Source organism: Myxine glutinosa, chromosome 9, assembly GCF_964187855.1.
Source record: "Myxine glutinosa chromosome 9, kmMyxGlut1.1, whole genome shotgun sequence".
NCBI classification, from domain to species: Eukaryota; Metazoa; Chordata; class Myxini; order Myxiniformes; family Myxinidae; genus Myxine; species Myxine glutinosa.
In genome coordinates, this window is record NC_136269.1 from 59,048,393 (window position 1) to 59,066,781 (window position 18,389).

The 18,389-nt window shown below is 49.1% G+C and overlaps 1 protein-coding gene across 3 annotated transcripts in view; it reads right to left on the minus strand.

Moving 5' to 3' along the window:
- The window catches only part of CMTR1 (cap methyltransferase 1), a 122,176-nt gene that overhangs the window by 51,985 nt on the left and 51,802 nt on the right, over window positions 1–18,389 (minus strand). For all 3 annotated transcript variants that reach the window (XR_010982023.2, XM_068100807.2, XM_068100806.2), the window contains exons 11-13: window positions 18,216–18,348; window positions 7,238–7,417; window positions 6,972–7,028 (exon numbers count right to left, since the gene is read on the minus strand). Coding sequence is in view for 2 of the 3 variants with exons in the window: in XM_068100807.2 (XP_067956908.2) it covers window positions 6,972–7,028; window positions 7,238–7,417; window positions 18,216–18,348 (370 nt within the window). In the remaining variant the exon portion in view is untranslated. The remainder of the gene's footprint in view (window positions 1–6,971; window positions 7,029–7,237; window positions 7,418–18,215; window positions 18,349–18,389) is intronic.

An 18,389-nucleotide genomic window follows, 5' to 3' on the forward strand; every position in this document is an offset into this window, starting at 1 on the left:
ACAGTTCACATCATTCACACAGTACTTGTTTGCGTTGGTCTTTTAGTGTTGTGCTAAGATTGCTTGTTTCGAGTGAAGATGTGAACAACAGGGAAGGGTCTCATATTCTATTGATTTACCCATCATTCTCGAATAGCTTGGTGCATGAATATTATCATGCACACAGCCCCAAGTCAATCGCTTTGACCACAAATGCTACCGCAGCTGGAGTGGAGACAGAACACGCCAGAGATGAACGCAAATGACTGCGCGCAATTTGGTGGCAAAATGCACACGAGCGGAGAATGCACTTTGCACTCCGAACAGGTCTGAACCACGTCAGTTATTAATTAAGGTAATTTTGCCAATTAAATGACCACAGTGGTAATTAATTAAACAGAATTGATTTGCATTATGAGCACGTCCACTTAAAAAATAGAAATAATTAGTCTATTTAAATAATTTAAATAATGATATTTAAATAATATTTAAATAATAATAATAATTAATTGACCGTAAAATAATAATTAATTAATTACTTAATTTAAACAAAATAATAATTAATAACAATTAATAATTAATATATTAATATAATTAATATATTAATAATAATTAATAATTAAATAATTAAATTAAAATAATAATTCATTTAAATAATTAATTTAAATAATAATTTAAACAATTAATTTAAACAAGCATTCTGAGTATTGCGCTGCAATACATGTCCCCTACCGGCAGTCTGTCGTCCAGAAAACTGTTGGGGAAATTACCAAGGGTTATTTATCCACAGGTTCTGAATCGTTCCCAATCGCTAATTACCTCAGGACGGGCTCACCTGTGATTCGCACTCGGGACTTCGATTTATACACCTTGCAGACAGGTCAGCAGAAGCACGAAAAAATAAGTTGTTGATAAATAACCTTTCGAGTCGCTAAATATGAGTAATTTATTATATTTTCCGGTTCACGATCAATGAATAAATATGAATATGAATGATCGTTTTAAGACCATTTTCCCGGCGAGAGCAGGGGTTAGCCTTGCGGGCCCCATGACAATCATGGTTCCCTGTTTGAGGCAATGTTTTTATGGCCGGATGCCCTTCCTGATGCCAACCCTTGGTCACGCTCTTACGATGCGCAGGGATGCGGTGTACCTATTCTAAATCGGGGTACACACCGTGATCATTCATCCCAGCAAGCTGGTACTCAATTTGCCGACCTCGGAAGGATGACAGGCTGAGTCAACCCCCCTGGCGTTAATTCAGCGATCGACCGGGATTCGAACCCAGGATCCTAGGATCCCAAGCCGGCACCCTAACCGCGAAGCCAACACCAGGCTCTTCACGATCAATGATCGATGTGTATATATATGTTGCTCGGCTTGGCTCCGCCCCTCCGGAGCGCTGTGTGCGCTGTGTCACGCTGTTGACGTTCGCGAGCCGAGGCTGACGGCGCGCGGTGCGGCTTGAGGAGAACTAGAATAAACATGAGATATCAATTTATTTATTTTTTTCGTTCAATGAACGATATCTGCCAAACCGCATGCCCTATCGCAAATTCCAAAAGGACATTTTAGTAGATTGACATGCTGAACAGATCTGTGAAGTTTCCCCTCGATTGGATCAAAAATGAGGGAGGATCTCGGTTTTAAAGGTTCATGCTTAAAAACGTAAAACTCTGAAATCATGTGACGCATGACGTCATGCTCGTTGACATTTTTGTTCATCATGGGGATACGATTCTGCCTGCAAATTTCGGCCTCGATCTGTTCAGCCGTTGCAGAGAAAAAGGGGTTTTCGTGTTTTCACGAAAAACAATATGACGGCCGAACCACGTGACCTGTGACGTCATAATTATCATTAAAATATTATACAGACCGAGTACCTCCTATGGTGAAAATTTGATCTCAATCGGTCCAATTATTGCAGAGAAAATCTTTTTTAAAGGAAATTAAAACTTAAAATGCCACTGAGTTAAGGATCATCAGAATTATCAGAATTACCAAAGTTCAAAGTGCCATAACTTTGTCAAAAATTATCGAAACGTCGTGAAGTTCGAACTGGATCTGTAATTTATCATGAGGAAACCATGTGCCAAGTTTGAAATCATTAGCGTTAAGCGTTTAGAAAAAAAAGTCCGTAAAACTGTTCTTTGCGTGACGGACTGACGGACTGACAGACTGACGGACGGAGGGACAGCGTGCAAACCTATAGTCCCCTCCGGTGTACACCGGTAGGGGACTAATAATATTTAATTAACTAGCAACGGTACCCGCCCCAAAGGGCGGGGCTTCAATTAGGAGGCTCAAATGAAAAGGTAAAATATCAGAAATTGAAGGCTTTTTTTATTTTAAACGATTCATATAAACATCCGTTAAATCATATCACACGCAAATCATCAAAATCTAAACAGTATTTGTAGAATTTCAATAAAGGCCACATCACTGTTCATATCGGTAAATATTATTTCATCGTGTTTCAAATAGGTGTTACGGCATATTAGCGTATACACCGCCCAAATGGTCTGTTAGCGTACACAACAACAACAACAACAACAACAACAACAACAGGCATTTTAAGGCCATTTTCCCTGCTAGAGCGGGGGTTAGCCTTGCGGTCCCCATGACAATCTTCTCCATTTTGCCCTATTTTCTGCGTCTCCCCTTGTTAACCACCTTGCCCGCATTCATCTTCGACCATCTTTAGCCAAGTCTTTCTCGGTCTTCCCCATCCTCCACTTCCTTCTACATTCATTTCCATCACTCTTCTCAACCAGTCACTTTCATCCTTCCTCAACACATGACCAAACCATCTCAAACTGTTTGTCTTCACAGCATCCATCACAGGCTCTATTCCCATCATCTTTCGCAATTCATCATTTGTCTTCCTCTCTCTCAACGATACTCCACACATCCACCGAACCATTCACATTTCCACCCTTTCCAGCCTTCATTGCTGCTCTACGTTCATTACCCATGTCTCGCTCCCATAAATCATAACACTTCTCACACATGCAGCATACACCTTTCCCTTCAGCTTCAACGACACTCCCCTCCTCGTCAGCACGCCACTCAGTTCCCGAAACTTCTTCCATGCACATCTCACTCCAGCAACCGTTGCCCAGTCTGATCCACCCTCTCCATTCAGCATGTCTCCTAGGTAACAAAATGTTTTCACACCTTCCAGCTTCACGCCTTCTCCAAGATCCAACTCAACATTTCCTCCATCTGCAGCTCCCTCTGTGCACACCTTACACTTGAATGTAGCTGCCACACTGGTTAATGACCCTCTCAAACCACTACATTTTTAACGAACCCACTCAGCGCACATTGTACATTGAATGGAATTCACTCCGACACCCTTCCTGCACACAGCACACGGCCACTTCCCAGTTCTTTCCACCTCACCACATGCTTTACCACTTGCCATCACCTTCGTTTTTCCGATATTGAAAAAATGAAAAGCGCGTCTGTCGTTCCTCTTCCTGGCATAAATCCAAACTGCATTTCGTCGATCTTCACTTTCTTCCTTATCCTCCTCTCCAACACCCTTTCCAATACCTTCATTCCATGCTCCAATAACTTTATCGCTCGATACGAGCCACAGTCCAGAGGGTCACCTTTCCCCTTGTGTAGAGGGACAAGGGTACTCAGTTCCCAAACCACTGGAATGCAGCCTTCTTTCACCACCAGATTGCAGATCTCTGTCTTTCTCTTCACACCCCAATTTCCCGCTGCCTTCAACATATCTCCCACAACTCCCGTCGGCCCTCCCGCTTTTCTACTCTTCATTGCTTTTATCGCTTCCTCAACTTCCTTCTCGGTTATCTTCTCTGCCGGTCCTAAAACTGGGTTACTCTCTATGTTGCCATCCCATTCATTCTCTGCATTCAACAGTATTTCAATATATCTCTTCCATCTTCCTTTAATTCCATCTGGGTCCACAACGATTTGTCCCACTTCATCCTTCAAGCAACTCACCCCCATCACATCACACCTCTCTTTCGCTATCTGCTTTGCAATCCTGAATACTGCTCTCTGACCCTCTTCCAAATCCAAGCGTTCTCCGAACATTTTCCTACATGCCTCCTGCGCCTTTGCTACCTCTTTCTTTGCAGCCTACTTGGCTGCCTTATAACTTTCATGCTCTTCCTTTTCTGCCCCCATACCCTTCGCCTTCTACCACTCCTTGAACTTGTTCCTCTTCTCGTCAATCTTCTTTCCAACTTCATCATCCCACCACCATGTTTCCGAATGCATCGGTGGTCCTTTTGTCCATCCACATACCTCACCATCGGCTGCCAACAGACTATCTTTCATTGACATCCAACCACTTTCAAGCTCAACCACATCATCCTCTACCATACTCAGCCTCTCTTTTAATGCCTCCCTCACTGTTACCTCTTTCAACTTCCACACCTTCATTCTCGGTTGGTACTTCACCCGCCGAGCTCTCCTCGCACCTTTCACCCTTATGTCACAGACAACCAAGTGGTGCTGTGAAACAGCCTCCTCCCCCGGGATCACCTTTGTGTCCCGGAGGTGCCCCCTATCTCGCCTACGCATCAGCAGGTAGTCAACCACCTGACGTGTATCGTCGACCCACCACGTCGACCACGTGACTGGCACCACGTTGTCGTCGACCCACCTGACGTGTATGTACCAAGCTTATTATCCTCTTTCTGGAACTGAGTATTACAAGTCTGTTAGCGTATACACCGCCCAAATAGCTATGTGGAATTCTCTTATGTAGAGATTAAACGTCGTTTGACCTTTGGCCGAGGCCATTATTTACTTTTAATGATGTTTATGTATGAATGATGTTTAATGATGTTTATATTGGTTTTGGGTCGTCCTTTCCGCATATCTCGTGGGATTGTGAGTTGGAGAGACGGCCGTGATGGTGGGGAGGGGGTTGGAATTCTCTCAAGCAGGGATTCAACCCGTGTCCTTATAAAAGGTCTTTGTCCGATGTCACCGAGTCTGATCGGTGGAGACGTGCAGCGTTCGGTGCAGCCGTTTGTGCGGCACCCGGGAAAACAACATCGTCACAATGAAAACATCGTCACAATGAACGTTATGCCAACGCGAATGTTATGCGGGAGTCCAAACCTGAGAATGCTGGAGACCAAAGCTGAAATTGGAAAAACAAAATAGCCTATTTTACTCCTGGAGATCCCAGGATTACCCACCCAAAATATCGTTGCGATTGGTTCAGCCGTTTTTGCAGTACCTTCGAATGGACAGACAGACAGACGGACAGACAGACAGACATTTGGTGAATTATAGTAAGATATAAATAATTAAAATATAACACATAAACTATGAAAAAACAAGTGTTACACCTAGGTCCCCCGTCGGTGAAGTGATGCGAGTTGACAAAGTGGAAGACGCAAGGCGGACATCTTGGATTTTGACGTGGCGACCCAATTTTCAATAGCGTTCTTCCTTATGCCTAGCTACACCCACACACCACATTAGAAGTTGGTACTTCGCTTATTTTTCAAGATATTCCGCTCACAAAGTTCAGACATACATGGCGGCGGTCATCTTGGATTTTGACGTGGCGACCCAATTTTCATTAGCGTTCTTCCTTATGCCTAGATACACCCACACACCAGATCAGACGTTAGTAGTTCGTTTATTTTTCAAGATATTTCGCTCACAAGGTTCAGACATATATATGGTGGCGGCCATCTTGGATTTTGACGTGGCGACCCAATTTTCAATGGCGTTCTTCCTCATGCTTGGATACACCCACACACCAGATTAGAAGTTGGTACCTCGCTTATTTTTGCAGATATTCCGCTCACAAGGTTCAGACATACATGGCGGTGGTCATCTTGGATTTTGACGTGGCGACCCAATTTTCAATAGCGTTCTTCCTTATGCGTAGCTACACCCACACACCAGATTAGACGTTAGTAGTTCGTTTATGTTTCAAGATATTTCGCTCACAAGGTTCAGACATATATATGGTGGCGGCCATCTTGGATTTTGACGTGGCGACCCAATTTTCAATAGCGTTCTTCCTTATGCCTATATACACCCACACACCAGATTAGAAGTTGGTGCTACGCTTATTTTTCAAGATATTCTGCTCACAAGGTTCAGACATACATGGCGGCGACCATCTGGGATTTTGACGTGGGTTGCACCCACACACCAAATTCGAATGCAGTCCTTCGCTTACGCACGCACGCACGTATGAACGCACGCATGGGAAAACCATAGTCCCCCTTTCGCTCCGTGGTGCGACGGGGGACAAAAAGTGATCTGGGAGAAATTTTTGTTATTTCTCCTGAACATCCATTGATAGGAAGATTGATTATTTTCTGTCAGTACAGCAGAAATTGTATTCGCACGAATAACGAAAATAAAATCACAAAATATTCAATTTATATGAGCTTCAATTTCTGTTACAGAATCTATTAAAAAAAGCATTTACAGCATTTTACTATCAAAAAAGAAATGAATACTGAATACTACCTACCCTTCCAGGACTTTTGATAAACTAGTGGGCCCATTGGTCCAATGGACCAAATTTTCATTGGTCTTCACAGCCTTATAGCATACCTGCGTGCTGTGCTGTACTGCGTTTATGAACAAACATATTAACAAACATAGCTTACCAACATATTTTCAGGAACACATTGTGTTTGTAACCCGGGGACTCCCTGTATTGTTAATAGCCCAACGCCCGCACAGTGGTAGACGGCATTTTGCAATCACTTCTGTTTGTGTGTGTCTGTATGTGTGTCTGTGTCCGTGTCTGTCTGGGGCATAACTTTTTTTTCCATTTGAGCGTTTGTCATCAAATTTTCAGCAAAGCTTTATTATGAGAAAATGGAGGAGACAAATGAATAATTTGCATTAAGTTGCATGCTAATCCATTAGCTTTCAATTGATAATTAGAATGGAAGTTTGTTCAACACTACGAAACAACACTAATGGAAGTTTGAAGTTTGTTCAGTAGAAATGTTTGTGCTACTCACGGGTCCAAAGTGAAAGCATGGATCTTCGCAAGGGCTTTCACCTGCATCTTGGCCAAGCTGAAAGGTCAAAGTCCTATTAAAACCACCACGGAAAAACTATTTCCTGTGCAATGTCCTGCATTTCAAACAGTCACGTGAATTTGATACTTACACGTTTGTTTTTCAATCAGGCCAGTTATCTCTAAGCAGGGCGAGTCTCCAGTACGGTTGAGATACAAGGGTACATGTTAACATGCCACATTAGGAAAAGGAAGATCTAATGTTACCTCTGATTTGAGTTTCGAATGTGTTGACAGAAATCCTGTTCGGTAGCAAGATGATCAGAAGGAACAATTTGAAGAACGTCGTTTTTTGTGTCTTTCAACCTGCACAGCGTCTCATTCACATGAAAGAGGTAGTCGTGCACCATGATGGAGCCCGGATGCAGGTGACAGCACACTAAGTACCTGTCATGAACACACTGTTATTCCACCAATATTCTCCAACCAATAAAGTAAATTAAAAAAAGACGACTTAAAATGTGCAATTTTTGTGTCCTCCAATATCAGCAAATCCAAGCAAAAGCATTAATCATTCACTTTACAAACTTCATGTCATGTGTGCGCAGCACCTGATTGTTGGTTGCATATTTCTGGGAGCATGGCGATGGTGTTAATTAAGTGCTCCTTGTAAGTTACGGCAGCAATTTGGAATATAGTTCGAGTATTAGCATACAATAAACAAATGCTGGCAGAGGGCAATGGGCATCCTGACTTTTTATGAATTTAGATTCTTCTTACCTTTTCTCTTTGTAAAGTGCTTTGATTCTACTTCAAAATAAAAAGCACAGAATAAGAAATTGATTGATTGAAAGCTCAAAGGTGAGGAGTATGCTTTCTCTGAGCTAGCCTGTCAGCTCCACATGGATTACGAGGGGCTATGATTACTCATTGTGTGCATTTTAATTATCAACCTGCAACTATAACTAGCGTATCAATCCGACTATTCATTTGGAATTGGTCACTGGCTTTGACACCAATACTGCAACTATAACTAGCGTATCAATCCTACTATTCATTTGGAATTGGTCACTGGCTTTGACACCAATACTGCAACTATAACTAGCGTATCAATCCTACTATTAATTTGGAATTGGTCACTGGCTTTGACACCAATACTGCAACTATAACTAGCGTATCAATCCTACTATTAATTTGGAATTGGTCACTGGCTTTGACACCAATACAAATTTTTATTATGGACTCAAGGGATCAAAAAGCTACATATATATCGAAGAAAGCGTTTCAAATGGAGCACCTCACCGCCATCATAGCACTGGAATTGAATCAGATGTGGCAATAAAAGGGAATTATTGCCCCCAGCTTGCTGGCTCAATGACAGAAGACGTCACTTGCATTTTTGCACCCTCCATCCCGACCACGTTTAGATTCCCGTGCGGGCAGGAGCAACCTGCTAGTGATTATAGTAATTGAGTTAGTTATATACATCTTCCAAGTTCTTCTTGGAAGATACTATATACATTCTTCCATCTTCCTGTGATTGATGCTGTGAAGAGGAACAGTTTGAGATGGTTTGGTCATGTGTTGAGGAAGGATGAAAGTGACTGGTTGAGAAGAGTGATGGAAATGAATGTAGAAGGAAGTAGAGGACCGGGAAGACCGAGAAAGACTTGGCTAAAGATGGTGGAAGAAGAAATGCGGGGAAGGGGGTTAACAAGGGGAGATGCAGAAAATAGGGCAAGATGGAGAAGATTGTCATGGGGACCGCAAGGCTAACCCCCGCTCCAGCAGGGAAAATGGCCTTAAAATGCATGTTGTTGTTGTTGTTGTATATACATATTCAAAGTTACAAAGGTAGGGTCCAGAATCACACAATCAACTAGAACGGCACTCCTCGATGTTGCGGCATCGACCGATATGCCTTTGCCCATACAATTACATCATAATACATACTTGTACCAAGTTTGATTTAAATCCCTTCAACTGTTCTCAAGTCTCACATTTTTACCTGTCATGACCTCTCACATTTGATGCCGAAATCTAATCAGTCCATCTTTGCATTGAAGCACGCGGTGCTACGCGCGCGACTTGCTACCAAGGAGGAAGCGGACAACGCGGTAAGTTTAATGCTCTTTATTCAAAGAGGTCACTGTAGCACTGGCGCGCTCCGGGCTGCGCGCCCGGTGTATATCCTGAGGCCACGCCTACCCCTCGGGCGTGGCCGCCGCCCACTTGGTGCGCGGAATGATGTCACCACGCCAGTGGGCTTTCGTGTCCGCCACACGCGCCCCCCCAGAATTCCCGCGCACCTGGAGGGCCAGTTTGCGGGGCAAATGGATGACCAGGCCGAAGCGCCCTCTGGCGACCGGCGGCGTCCGGGGTGCAGGGATGCCAGGTGGGATGCCCCCGGCTGTACCCGGGATGGGTGCCGGACCGGGGGGCGGCGTGCCTGCGGTGCTGGGCGGTGCCGGGGGTCCGCCCGCAGGGGGGCGGCCCCGACGCGGGGGCCGAGCCACCGGCGGTGGGTGGTCCACGTCGAGGTGGGCCGGCTTGAGGCGGTCTATGGAGACCCGGTCAGGAGTGCCGCCGATGTCCAGGGTGAAATGTTTCACCCCGGTCTCCAGCACGCGGAAAGGCCCGTCGTACGGGGGCCGCAGTGGTGTCCGGTGGGCGTCGTGCCGGACGAAGACGTACTCCGCGGTGCGAAGCTCCGGGGCGACGTGTGTAGGAGGGTGCCCGTGGTGCGCCATCGGCACCGGGGCGAACCTCCGGGCGGTCTCCTGCAGCGCAGAACGCTCCTGCGCCGCGGACCAAGGTGCCGTGGGTTCGCGGAGGAACTCGCCCGGCACCCACAGCGGTTGTCCAAAGACCAACTCCGCCGCGGATGCGCGCAGGTCCTCCTTGGGCGCCGTCCGGAGGCCCAGCAGGACCCAAGGGAGCCTGTCGACCCAGCCGCCGTCGCGGAGGGGGCCCCGGAGCGCGGCCTTCAACGAGCGGTGGAACCGCTCGCACAGGCCGTTGGCCTGGGGGTGGTAGGCCGTGGTTCGGTGCAGCTGGACCCCGAGCCCCCGTGCGACCGCGGCCAGAGCTCCGAGGTGAACTGGGGGCCGCGGTCGTACGAGATGTCCGAGGGGGCGCCGAACCGGGCGACCCAGGTGGCGATGAACGCCTGCGCGACGTCTGCCGCCGTCGTCGCCGCCAAAGGCACGGCCTCCGGCCACCGGGTGGTGCGGTCCACCATGGTAAGGACATGGGTGAAACCCCGCGAGGGGGGCAGAGGTCCCACTCGGTCCACGTGCACGTGGTCGAACCTACGTGCCGGCACCGTAAACGGGGCCAATGGGGCCTGGGTATGCCGGTGCACCTTCGCGCGCTGGCCCGCGAGGCACGTCCTGGTCCAGCCGCGGACGGCCTTCCGGAGGCCATGCCAGACAAACTTGTCGGCGACCAACCTCTGGGAGGCCTTCGTGCCCGGGTGGGACAGGCCGTGGATGGCGTCAAAAACCTGGCGCTGCCAGCCTGCGGGCACGATGGGGTGGGGCCGCCCGAGGGAGACGTCGCAAACGACGGCCGTGCCCGCGCCGTCGAAGGGCACCTCGGTGACGCGGAAGCCCGTGACGGCGGTCCGCAAGGCCTGGACCCCGGGGTCGGCGGCCTGGTCCGGCGCCATCCGGGCATAGTCGATGCCAAGGTGGACTGCGTGGGCGACGGCCCAGGAAAGGCAGTCGGCCACCGGGTTGTCCTTTCCCGCGACGTGTCGGATGTCCGTCGTGTACTCGGACACGGCCGCGAGGTGACGCTGTTGCCGGGCCGACCACGGCTCGGCGACCTTGCCCATCGCGAAAACCAGCGGCTTGTGGTCGACGAAGGCCGTGAACGCACGGCCCTCGAGCAGATGGCGGAAGTGCCTGACCGCCAGGTGAAGCCCAAGCAACTCGCGGTCGAAGGTACTGTAACGGCGTTCGGGCGGGCGAAGCTGCCGGCTGAAGAACGCCAGCGGTTGCCAAGCACCACGCACCCATTGCTCGTGCACCGCGCCCACCGCGTAGTCCGAGGCGTCGGTGGTGAGGGCGATCGGTGCATCGGGCGCCGGGTGCGCGAGCATGGTGGCGTTGGCCAAGGCGAGCTTCGCACCCGAGAACGCCGCGTCCATCTGCTCGGTCCAGGTAACGTCACCTTTGCCCGGCTTCCCTCGAAGGGCCTCGTGTAAGGGGCGCAGGAGCTGGGCGATGCGGGGCAGGAACCGATGGTAAAAGTTTACCATGCCCAGGAACTCCTGGAGCCCCTTGATCGTGCGGGGGCGCGGAAACCCCTTCACCGCCTCCACCTTGGCCAGTAGGGGGATGGCCCCGTGCCTGGTGACACGGTGCCCCAAAAAGTCGATTTCAGCGACACCGAACCGGCACTTGGCGGGGTTCACGATCAGGCCGTGCTGGCCCAGACGTTCGAAGAGCGTGCGGAGGTGACGAAGGTGCTCTTCGCGGGATGCGCTGGCGACGAGGATGTCGTCCAGGTAGACGTACAAAAAATCCAAGCCGTGCAAGATGCTGTCCAAGAGGCGCTGGAACACCTGAGCCGCATTTTTCAAACCGAAGGGCATCCGAAGAAATTCGAAAAGCCCGAATGGCGTGATGAAAGCCGTCTTCGGGATGTCCTCCGGCCTGACAGGGACCTGATGGTAGCCGCGTACGAGGTCCACCTTTGAAAAGAAGGACATCCCCGCCAACCGGGCGGAGAGGTCCTGGATGTGGGGGACGGGGTAGCGGTCGGGGGTGGTGGCGTCCTTGAGGCGCCGGTAGTCCCCGCACGGTCGCCATCCCCCGCCGGGCTTGGGCACGATGTGGAGCGGGGACGCCCACGCGCTCTCGGAGCGCCACGCGAACTCCGCTTTAGCTACGGCGAGCTTCGTCGGCTCGAGGCGGCATGCCCGGGCGTAGACCGGTGGCCTGGCGGTGGGGATGTGATGTTCCACCCCGTGCTTGACGGTCCCCGCCGAGAAGGTGGGCCGCGTGAGGGCCGGGAAACCCGCGAGGAGGCGGGCGAATACATCCGCTGCCGGAAGCGTACAGATGAACCTGGCCGGAACGGAACCGCTCAGCAAGCCGCTCGGTGAGCCGCTCTGTGAGCTGCTCAACGAGGCGGGCAGCGCGCACGCGAGCAAGCTGAACGCCTCAGCCTGGACAAGCCTTCTGCGCTTTACATCGACCAGTAATCCATTAGCACATAAGAAGTCCGCGCCGAGCAGTGCCATGGGCACGTCGGCCGTAACGAACGACCAACGGAAAACCTGCCCTCCGAACCGCAGAGAGAGACAGCGTTTTCCGTACGTGCGTATAGACGTACCATTGGCCGCAAGCAGCGCGGGACCTTGGCCCGCGGTGTGCTTGTCGGACGTACCGGCAGGAACGACACTCACCTGCGCCCCCGTGTCGCACAGGTAACGGCGCCCGGACAAGGTGTCCGTTATGTACAGAAGGCTGTTTGAATTGCCGACGCTCACCGTTGCCACCGAGCGCCGGCTCGCCCGTTTCGCGACCTGCCGAATGAGCCCAGCGGGCGACACTGCCGAGCCTCGTGGCCGAACTTGGCGTGGAAGAAACACCAGGCGGGCAGCTGCGGCGTCAGAGGCTGCAGTTTTCTTCGCGGCGGCGGCGGTGGTGGTGGGCGGGGCGTGGCGGCGGACACGACGTGCGGTGCATCGGGGAAAGCCTCGGGAGCGGCAACCGCGCCAAGACTCGCCTGCGTGTCCAAAGCCGCGTAGTATTTGTCGGCCTCGGCAGCGAGCGCACGGGGTTCCGTTAACGCGGAACCAGCCAAAGCGAGGCGGACTCGTGCTGGCAGCTGGCGTCGAAATAACGCCCGGAATAGAGCGTTCGGGGTTTCGTCGCCCATGAGCGCCAGCATATGGTCCATACGGACCGACGGTCGCGTGTCCCTGATCTCGGGGAAGTCCAAGAGGCGATCGGCCCGTGCGTCCACTGTAAGGCCGAACGTGGCGAGGAGGAGACGCTTGACCGCCTCGTACTTGCCATCGGCAGGTGGATCCCTTAGGACCGATACGACGCGGGTGGCCGTGCCGGGCCCGAGGGCGGCGACCACGTGGCAGTACATGGTCTTGTCCACCGTGATGCCTCGAAGTCGGAACTGGGCTTCTGCCTGCAGGAACCAAACTTCGGCTTGTGACTCCCAGAATTCGGGGAGCTTGATGGAGACCGCGTTGGGTGCCATTGTTGCGGCGGTTTCGGGTGGTCAGCGACGGCTGACTCGAATGTCGGTCACCAATGAAGCACGCGGTGCTACGCGCGCGACTTGCTACCAAGGAGGAAGCGGACAACGCGGTAAGTTTATAGTTCTTTATTCCAAAGAGGTCACTGTAGCACTGGCGCGCTCCGGGCTGCGCACCCGGTGTATATCCTGAGGCCACGCCTACCCCTTGGGCGTGGCCGCCGCCCACTTGGTGCGCGGAATGATGTCACCACGCCAGTGGGCTTTCGTGTCCGCCACAGCATCATAATATATACTTACTAGAAAAAGTATCCGGTGTTGCCAGGTAACAATGAGTCGCTTCCTGACGGGAATATGATATAGGAAATCTGGGTCCATCACCGTGAGGGAACTTTAAAAACAGATCGCAAGTAGACTGGAGCAGTGGCGCATCGAGGAAAAATGACGCTCGGGGCGAGATTTCAAATTGCCGCCCCTCGTAACTTCCCATAAGTCTGAATGGTGTGTGTGTGTGTCCTTGTGTGTGTGTTTGTGTGTGTGTGTGTCCCTGTGTGTGTGCAGTGTCCATGTCAGGCCTGTAATCTTTTACCATTTGTGTTTTGTCATCAAATTTTCACCAAAGCTTATTTCACCAAAATTTTCACCAATTCAAAGCTTTCACCAAAGAAATATGGAGAAGGTAAATTAATAATTTTGTCAAAAGGTCAAAGGTCAGCGTCACATAAAATCATCAATTTTCATGCGATTGACCTGAAAGTTTAATAATTTGCATATTGGTCAATTAATTTGTTCACCAATCAAAAGCTAGAAGCAGATTGTTTTTTTAGATCTAAAGCTCAAAGGTCAAGGCTGCATAAAACCATAAATTTTCATTTTGTGTTTTTTTTTTATTTTACTATTTTCGTTATTTTTAGCATACAGAAGAAAAAGAAGAAGAAGATGATGATGTCTCAATACAAACGGACGCGGACGGGCTTTGCACTTTCAGATGCTTTCTGGTTTAGCAATTGCAACTGGTCCTACCCCCACAACCCCCAAATCCCCCCCCTCTATTTCATTTCCGCACACGGTTAAAAACCACAATGCGATAAGCTCCACAAACTCTTAATCCGAACTGATCTTAGAAATTCCAACTTCAGAATTAACTCTAACAGTAACAGCTGTCCCAAGTACTAAAAGTGTTCTTTGCTAAAAACGTTTCATTCAAAAACGCGTCTCCGAGCAGTTCCCACCAAAGATCGTAGAGCGGGTTCCCACGGAAGTAATAATTAAGTTAAAAACGATTATCAAGTTAAATTAACAAAAACTAACCCCAGAATGAGAATCACAGCCTCACTTAAATAAATGCATATATACATTTGGTTATAAAATTGGAGATATGGTAAATTTTGTCAGATTTCATTCCAGATTTGGAAATTATTTAGTTTACAGCATCCAATCCTCATATCAGAAACCAGATTTTGATGATATGCTTCAATTATGTAATGATAATAATCGATCGTGTTTCCAAGGCAAGGCATGTTTGAGTAGGCCGAAACAAAATGGCGGCTTAAGAACCCAGTGAGGGGCAGTGGGATGATCAAGATGGTGGGCCGCCATATCGGTTTCAAGCCACATCAGTTTCCGGATTCGCGGCAGGTTCGTATCGAGTTAATTTCAAAATCTAGTTTTATTGAGGAATTTTTGAAACCTTCGAACATCCACTGGGACCCCAAAACGTTCCACATGAGGTTTGGCGGGGCTAGCCCCAAAACTGAGGGAGTAGTTTGGAGATGGACAGACGGACAGACAGACACTTCTGTTTTATAATATAGAAGATACCAAATATAGTCAAAATCCCATCCCTGGTTCACAAGTTAGCATGGTAACAGAATTTTAACCAAGTTTGCTTTAAATCCATTCAGCTGTTCTCAAGTTATCACATTTTTACCTGGCATGACCTCTGACCTTTGACCTTTTGCCCCCAGAATCTAATGAGTTCATCTTTACCTCCACCACCAAAGGTGGGCAGAGGTTATGTTTTCACCCCTGTCTGTGTGTTTGTGTGTTTGTCTGTCTGTGAATTTTTATTTTTATTTTTTTTTGTGTACAGAGTCGAGGCTCGTGAAAGAGCTAACATTTATCAAACAAACAAATCAAACAAACAAGCAAAGTATATAAAAAGGGGAGCGGTCGACAAGATGGGGAGAGAAGGGGAGGAAGCACACAAACACAACATTTGAGAGCAGGGACATCGGGAGATGTTTTTGGAGGGAGAGGGCCTGGGAGGAGGCAGGATAGGTATAAAACGCAAGGACACCAAGGACTTCCAGGAAAGAAGTCAAAAGTCACCTCAAAAAAGTGGATTTGAGGTGAAATTAGCGGGAGTAGAAAAGATCAAGGTTTTGGATTGGGGAAGATAAGAGATGGTGGTGAACAGCCGTTTTAAAGACCTGGAGGGAGGAGTGGGATTGAAGAGAGTGAGGGAGTTTGTTCCAGAGGCGGGAGAAAAGAGGAATGAAGGAGTGAAGGTGAGCAGAGAGTCTTGATTTTGGCAGTTTAACCATAAGAGGGTTGCAGGCAGATCTTGTGCGACCTGCAGGAATATTTGGGGGACAGAGCCCAGAGAGAGCTGGGGGAGCAAGGCCGGAGAGGAGTCGGTAGAAGATATTGTTGCGGATATGAGGATTGTATTTTTTTTGATTGTGTGTATTGTAGTGGTAAATTGTTGTGTAACATTGGTTGGATATGGCCCCTCCTGCCTCCAGAGTTGTGTAAAGGTAAAAAGGGCGTCTCGGTAGTTAATTCCATGAAACACCACATTGAAGGACACGATAAAACCCTTGTTCAGTAGTTTATATCTTATTATGTGTTTTAGAGTAAGGCCTTGTCTTCCATTAGAATGACACTCCATTGCACCGAATCAATTAAGAATAGCTCCCCTTCAATACTTCCATTTCCCAGCCAAACTCTCCATCTGCGGGTAAAGCAGTTCACAAGCGTGGGGTGCACGCCCTCTCATTTCGCTGCTATAGTGAATATGTGCTCCGTGCTCTGTTTGAACAGGAGGGGCGGGGTCGCCTGGGAGAGGCAAGCCCAGGGCGCGCCACGAAGGGCGGGGCTGTTCAGCCCCATGCCCAAATAAGGAAACAAGCCCGTGGCTCGCCACGAGGGGCGTGCCGTCGGCGCCATGCCCAAATAAGGAGACAAGCCCGTGGGATTACCATACAAGGTCACGAAACAGAGCACGGGGGGGGGGGGAGGGCGGTACCGAAACCGAGGAGGGCGTGTCAGACCCGCGCTGAAGGTTTGGACAGAAGGGTGCGACGATCGCTGGGACAAGCTACACGAGGGATACGGCAGATGAGTCCAGGTGTGTAAGAGGGTTGGCAGTCCACCGGGAGAGAGTTTAGAGTTGCACCGGAGTTGCGTGAGAGATACGAAAAGCCTTTGACAAAGAGCCGCTTCAACCAGCCCCGTTTCAACCAGCCGAGTGACCCTGCCGGCGTGCGCTGTAAAGCCGAATACAAGGAGCTGCCGGCGTGCGCTGTAAAGCCGAATACAAGGAGCTGCCGGCTCCCCGCTTCGCGCCCGGAGTGGACCCACTCGCTGTGCCCTGTGATCCCACCTGCTCATCCCTCCAAACGATTCCTACCCTTCCATCCATTTGCGTACGTGAGTTTGTTTTGTTCGTGCTGTCCTGGGTAGGTAATTAAGTCCGTATAAGCTAGTAATTTTCACTGTGTCACCTGCGTTTTCATGTCACCTGTAAATAATCGTGACTGCTCTTTTTGCTTATGTGTGTGTAAATAATAAACCCCGTTACTCTTCTGTACGTCTTCTTCTTCCTCTTTGCATTCGTCGTCTTAGTCTTTTCCATATTGAGTAGCTGTGGCGCGATACGGCCAACGTCTGGGTGAATCGGGTTTAGTCGGGGAAAAACTGCTCGGCCGCGGCGCCTCCGCTCGGCAAACAACATCCTTAACCGCGGACCGTAACAAGATCATAGGATATCTGTCTGACAAGGACGAATTGACTCGATTTTGGTGAAGATCCGAATCCGGATACGAGAATTTTTAAATTTGTTAAGTGATTCTTCACCATTGAGTGAAAGGGCCAAAAATGATATGTAGCATGGTATTTCAAAAAGTTGTGGATGACTTATGACAAAACTTGGTGGATGAGTTGGTTCGGCGACAAGAACAAGCCGATTAGCTTTTCGTTCAGGTAGTCTATATACCCGACCATGGTTAATAACACCACCCTTCCTGCAGCTTCCATGGTGTTTTTCCACGGCCGCTTCGAATAACAAAAGTAACAAGCATTCTGAGTATTGCGCTGCAATACATGTCCCCTACCGGCAGTCTGTCGTCCGGAAAACTGTTGGGGAAATTATCAAAGTTCAAAGTGCCATAACTTTGTCAAAAATGATCGAAACGTCGCGAAGTTCGAACTTGATCTGTAACTTATCATGAGGAAACCATGTACCAAGTTTGAAATCATTAGCATTAAGAGTTTAGAAAAAAAGTCCGGAAAACTGTTCTTTGCATGACGGACAGACAGACTGACAGACTGACAGACGGAGGGACGGAATGCAAACCTATAGTCCCCTCCGGTGTACACCGGTAGGGGACTAATAACAGTACTAATGATAACAGCATAATATCAATGTATCCCCCCTCCCCAAAGTGTTTTGTGACTTGCGCCATTGCTCCCACCGCCCTCCTCCCCCCCCCCCCCCCCCCCGCCCCAACCCCCCACCCGCACCCTTGAAAGGGAATTTTATTATAGGAAATTTAGAATGGTAAGGCATGGTCTGATCCTTTCAATGACATGATCTAACATATTATAATGTCATGCACAGTCTGATCCAAAATTAAAACAAGCCTGTACACCAGTAACAACACGTGGTGAGGCAAGCATAGTAATGAGCCAATCCACGCTATTATGTAAAATGGAGGAAATTACATTACATGAACAGCTATGTATGCGTGTCTGCATATATTCATTATTACTTTATATCACAACTTATTAAAAGAACCTTTCAGAGTTGGCGGGTCGGCTTGTTACTGGTTTGTAGATGCATATGCACTTGAAGCAGCGCCAGAGAAGATATACCAGGCCCACACTGAATGGTGTAAATAGGTCAAAGGTCTTGCAAACAAAATGTCCACCTGCAAAGGTGAAATGTGTGAGATTTGTTTGCAGGGTGAGA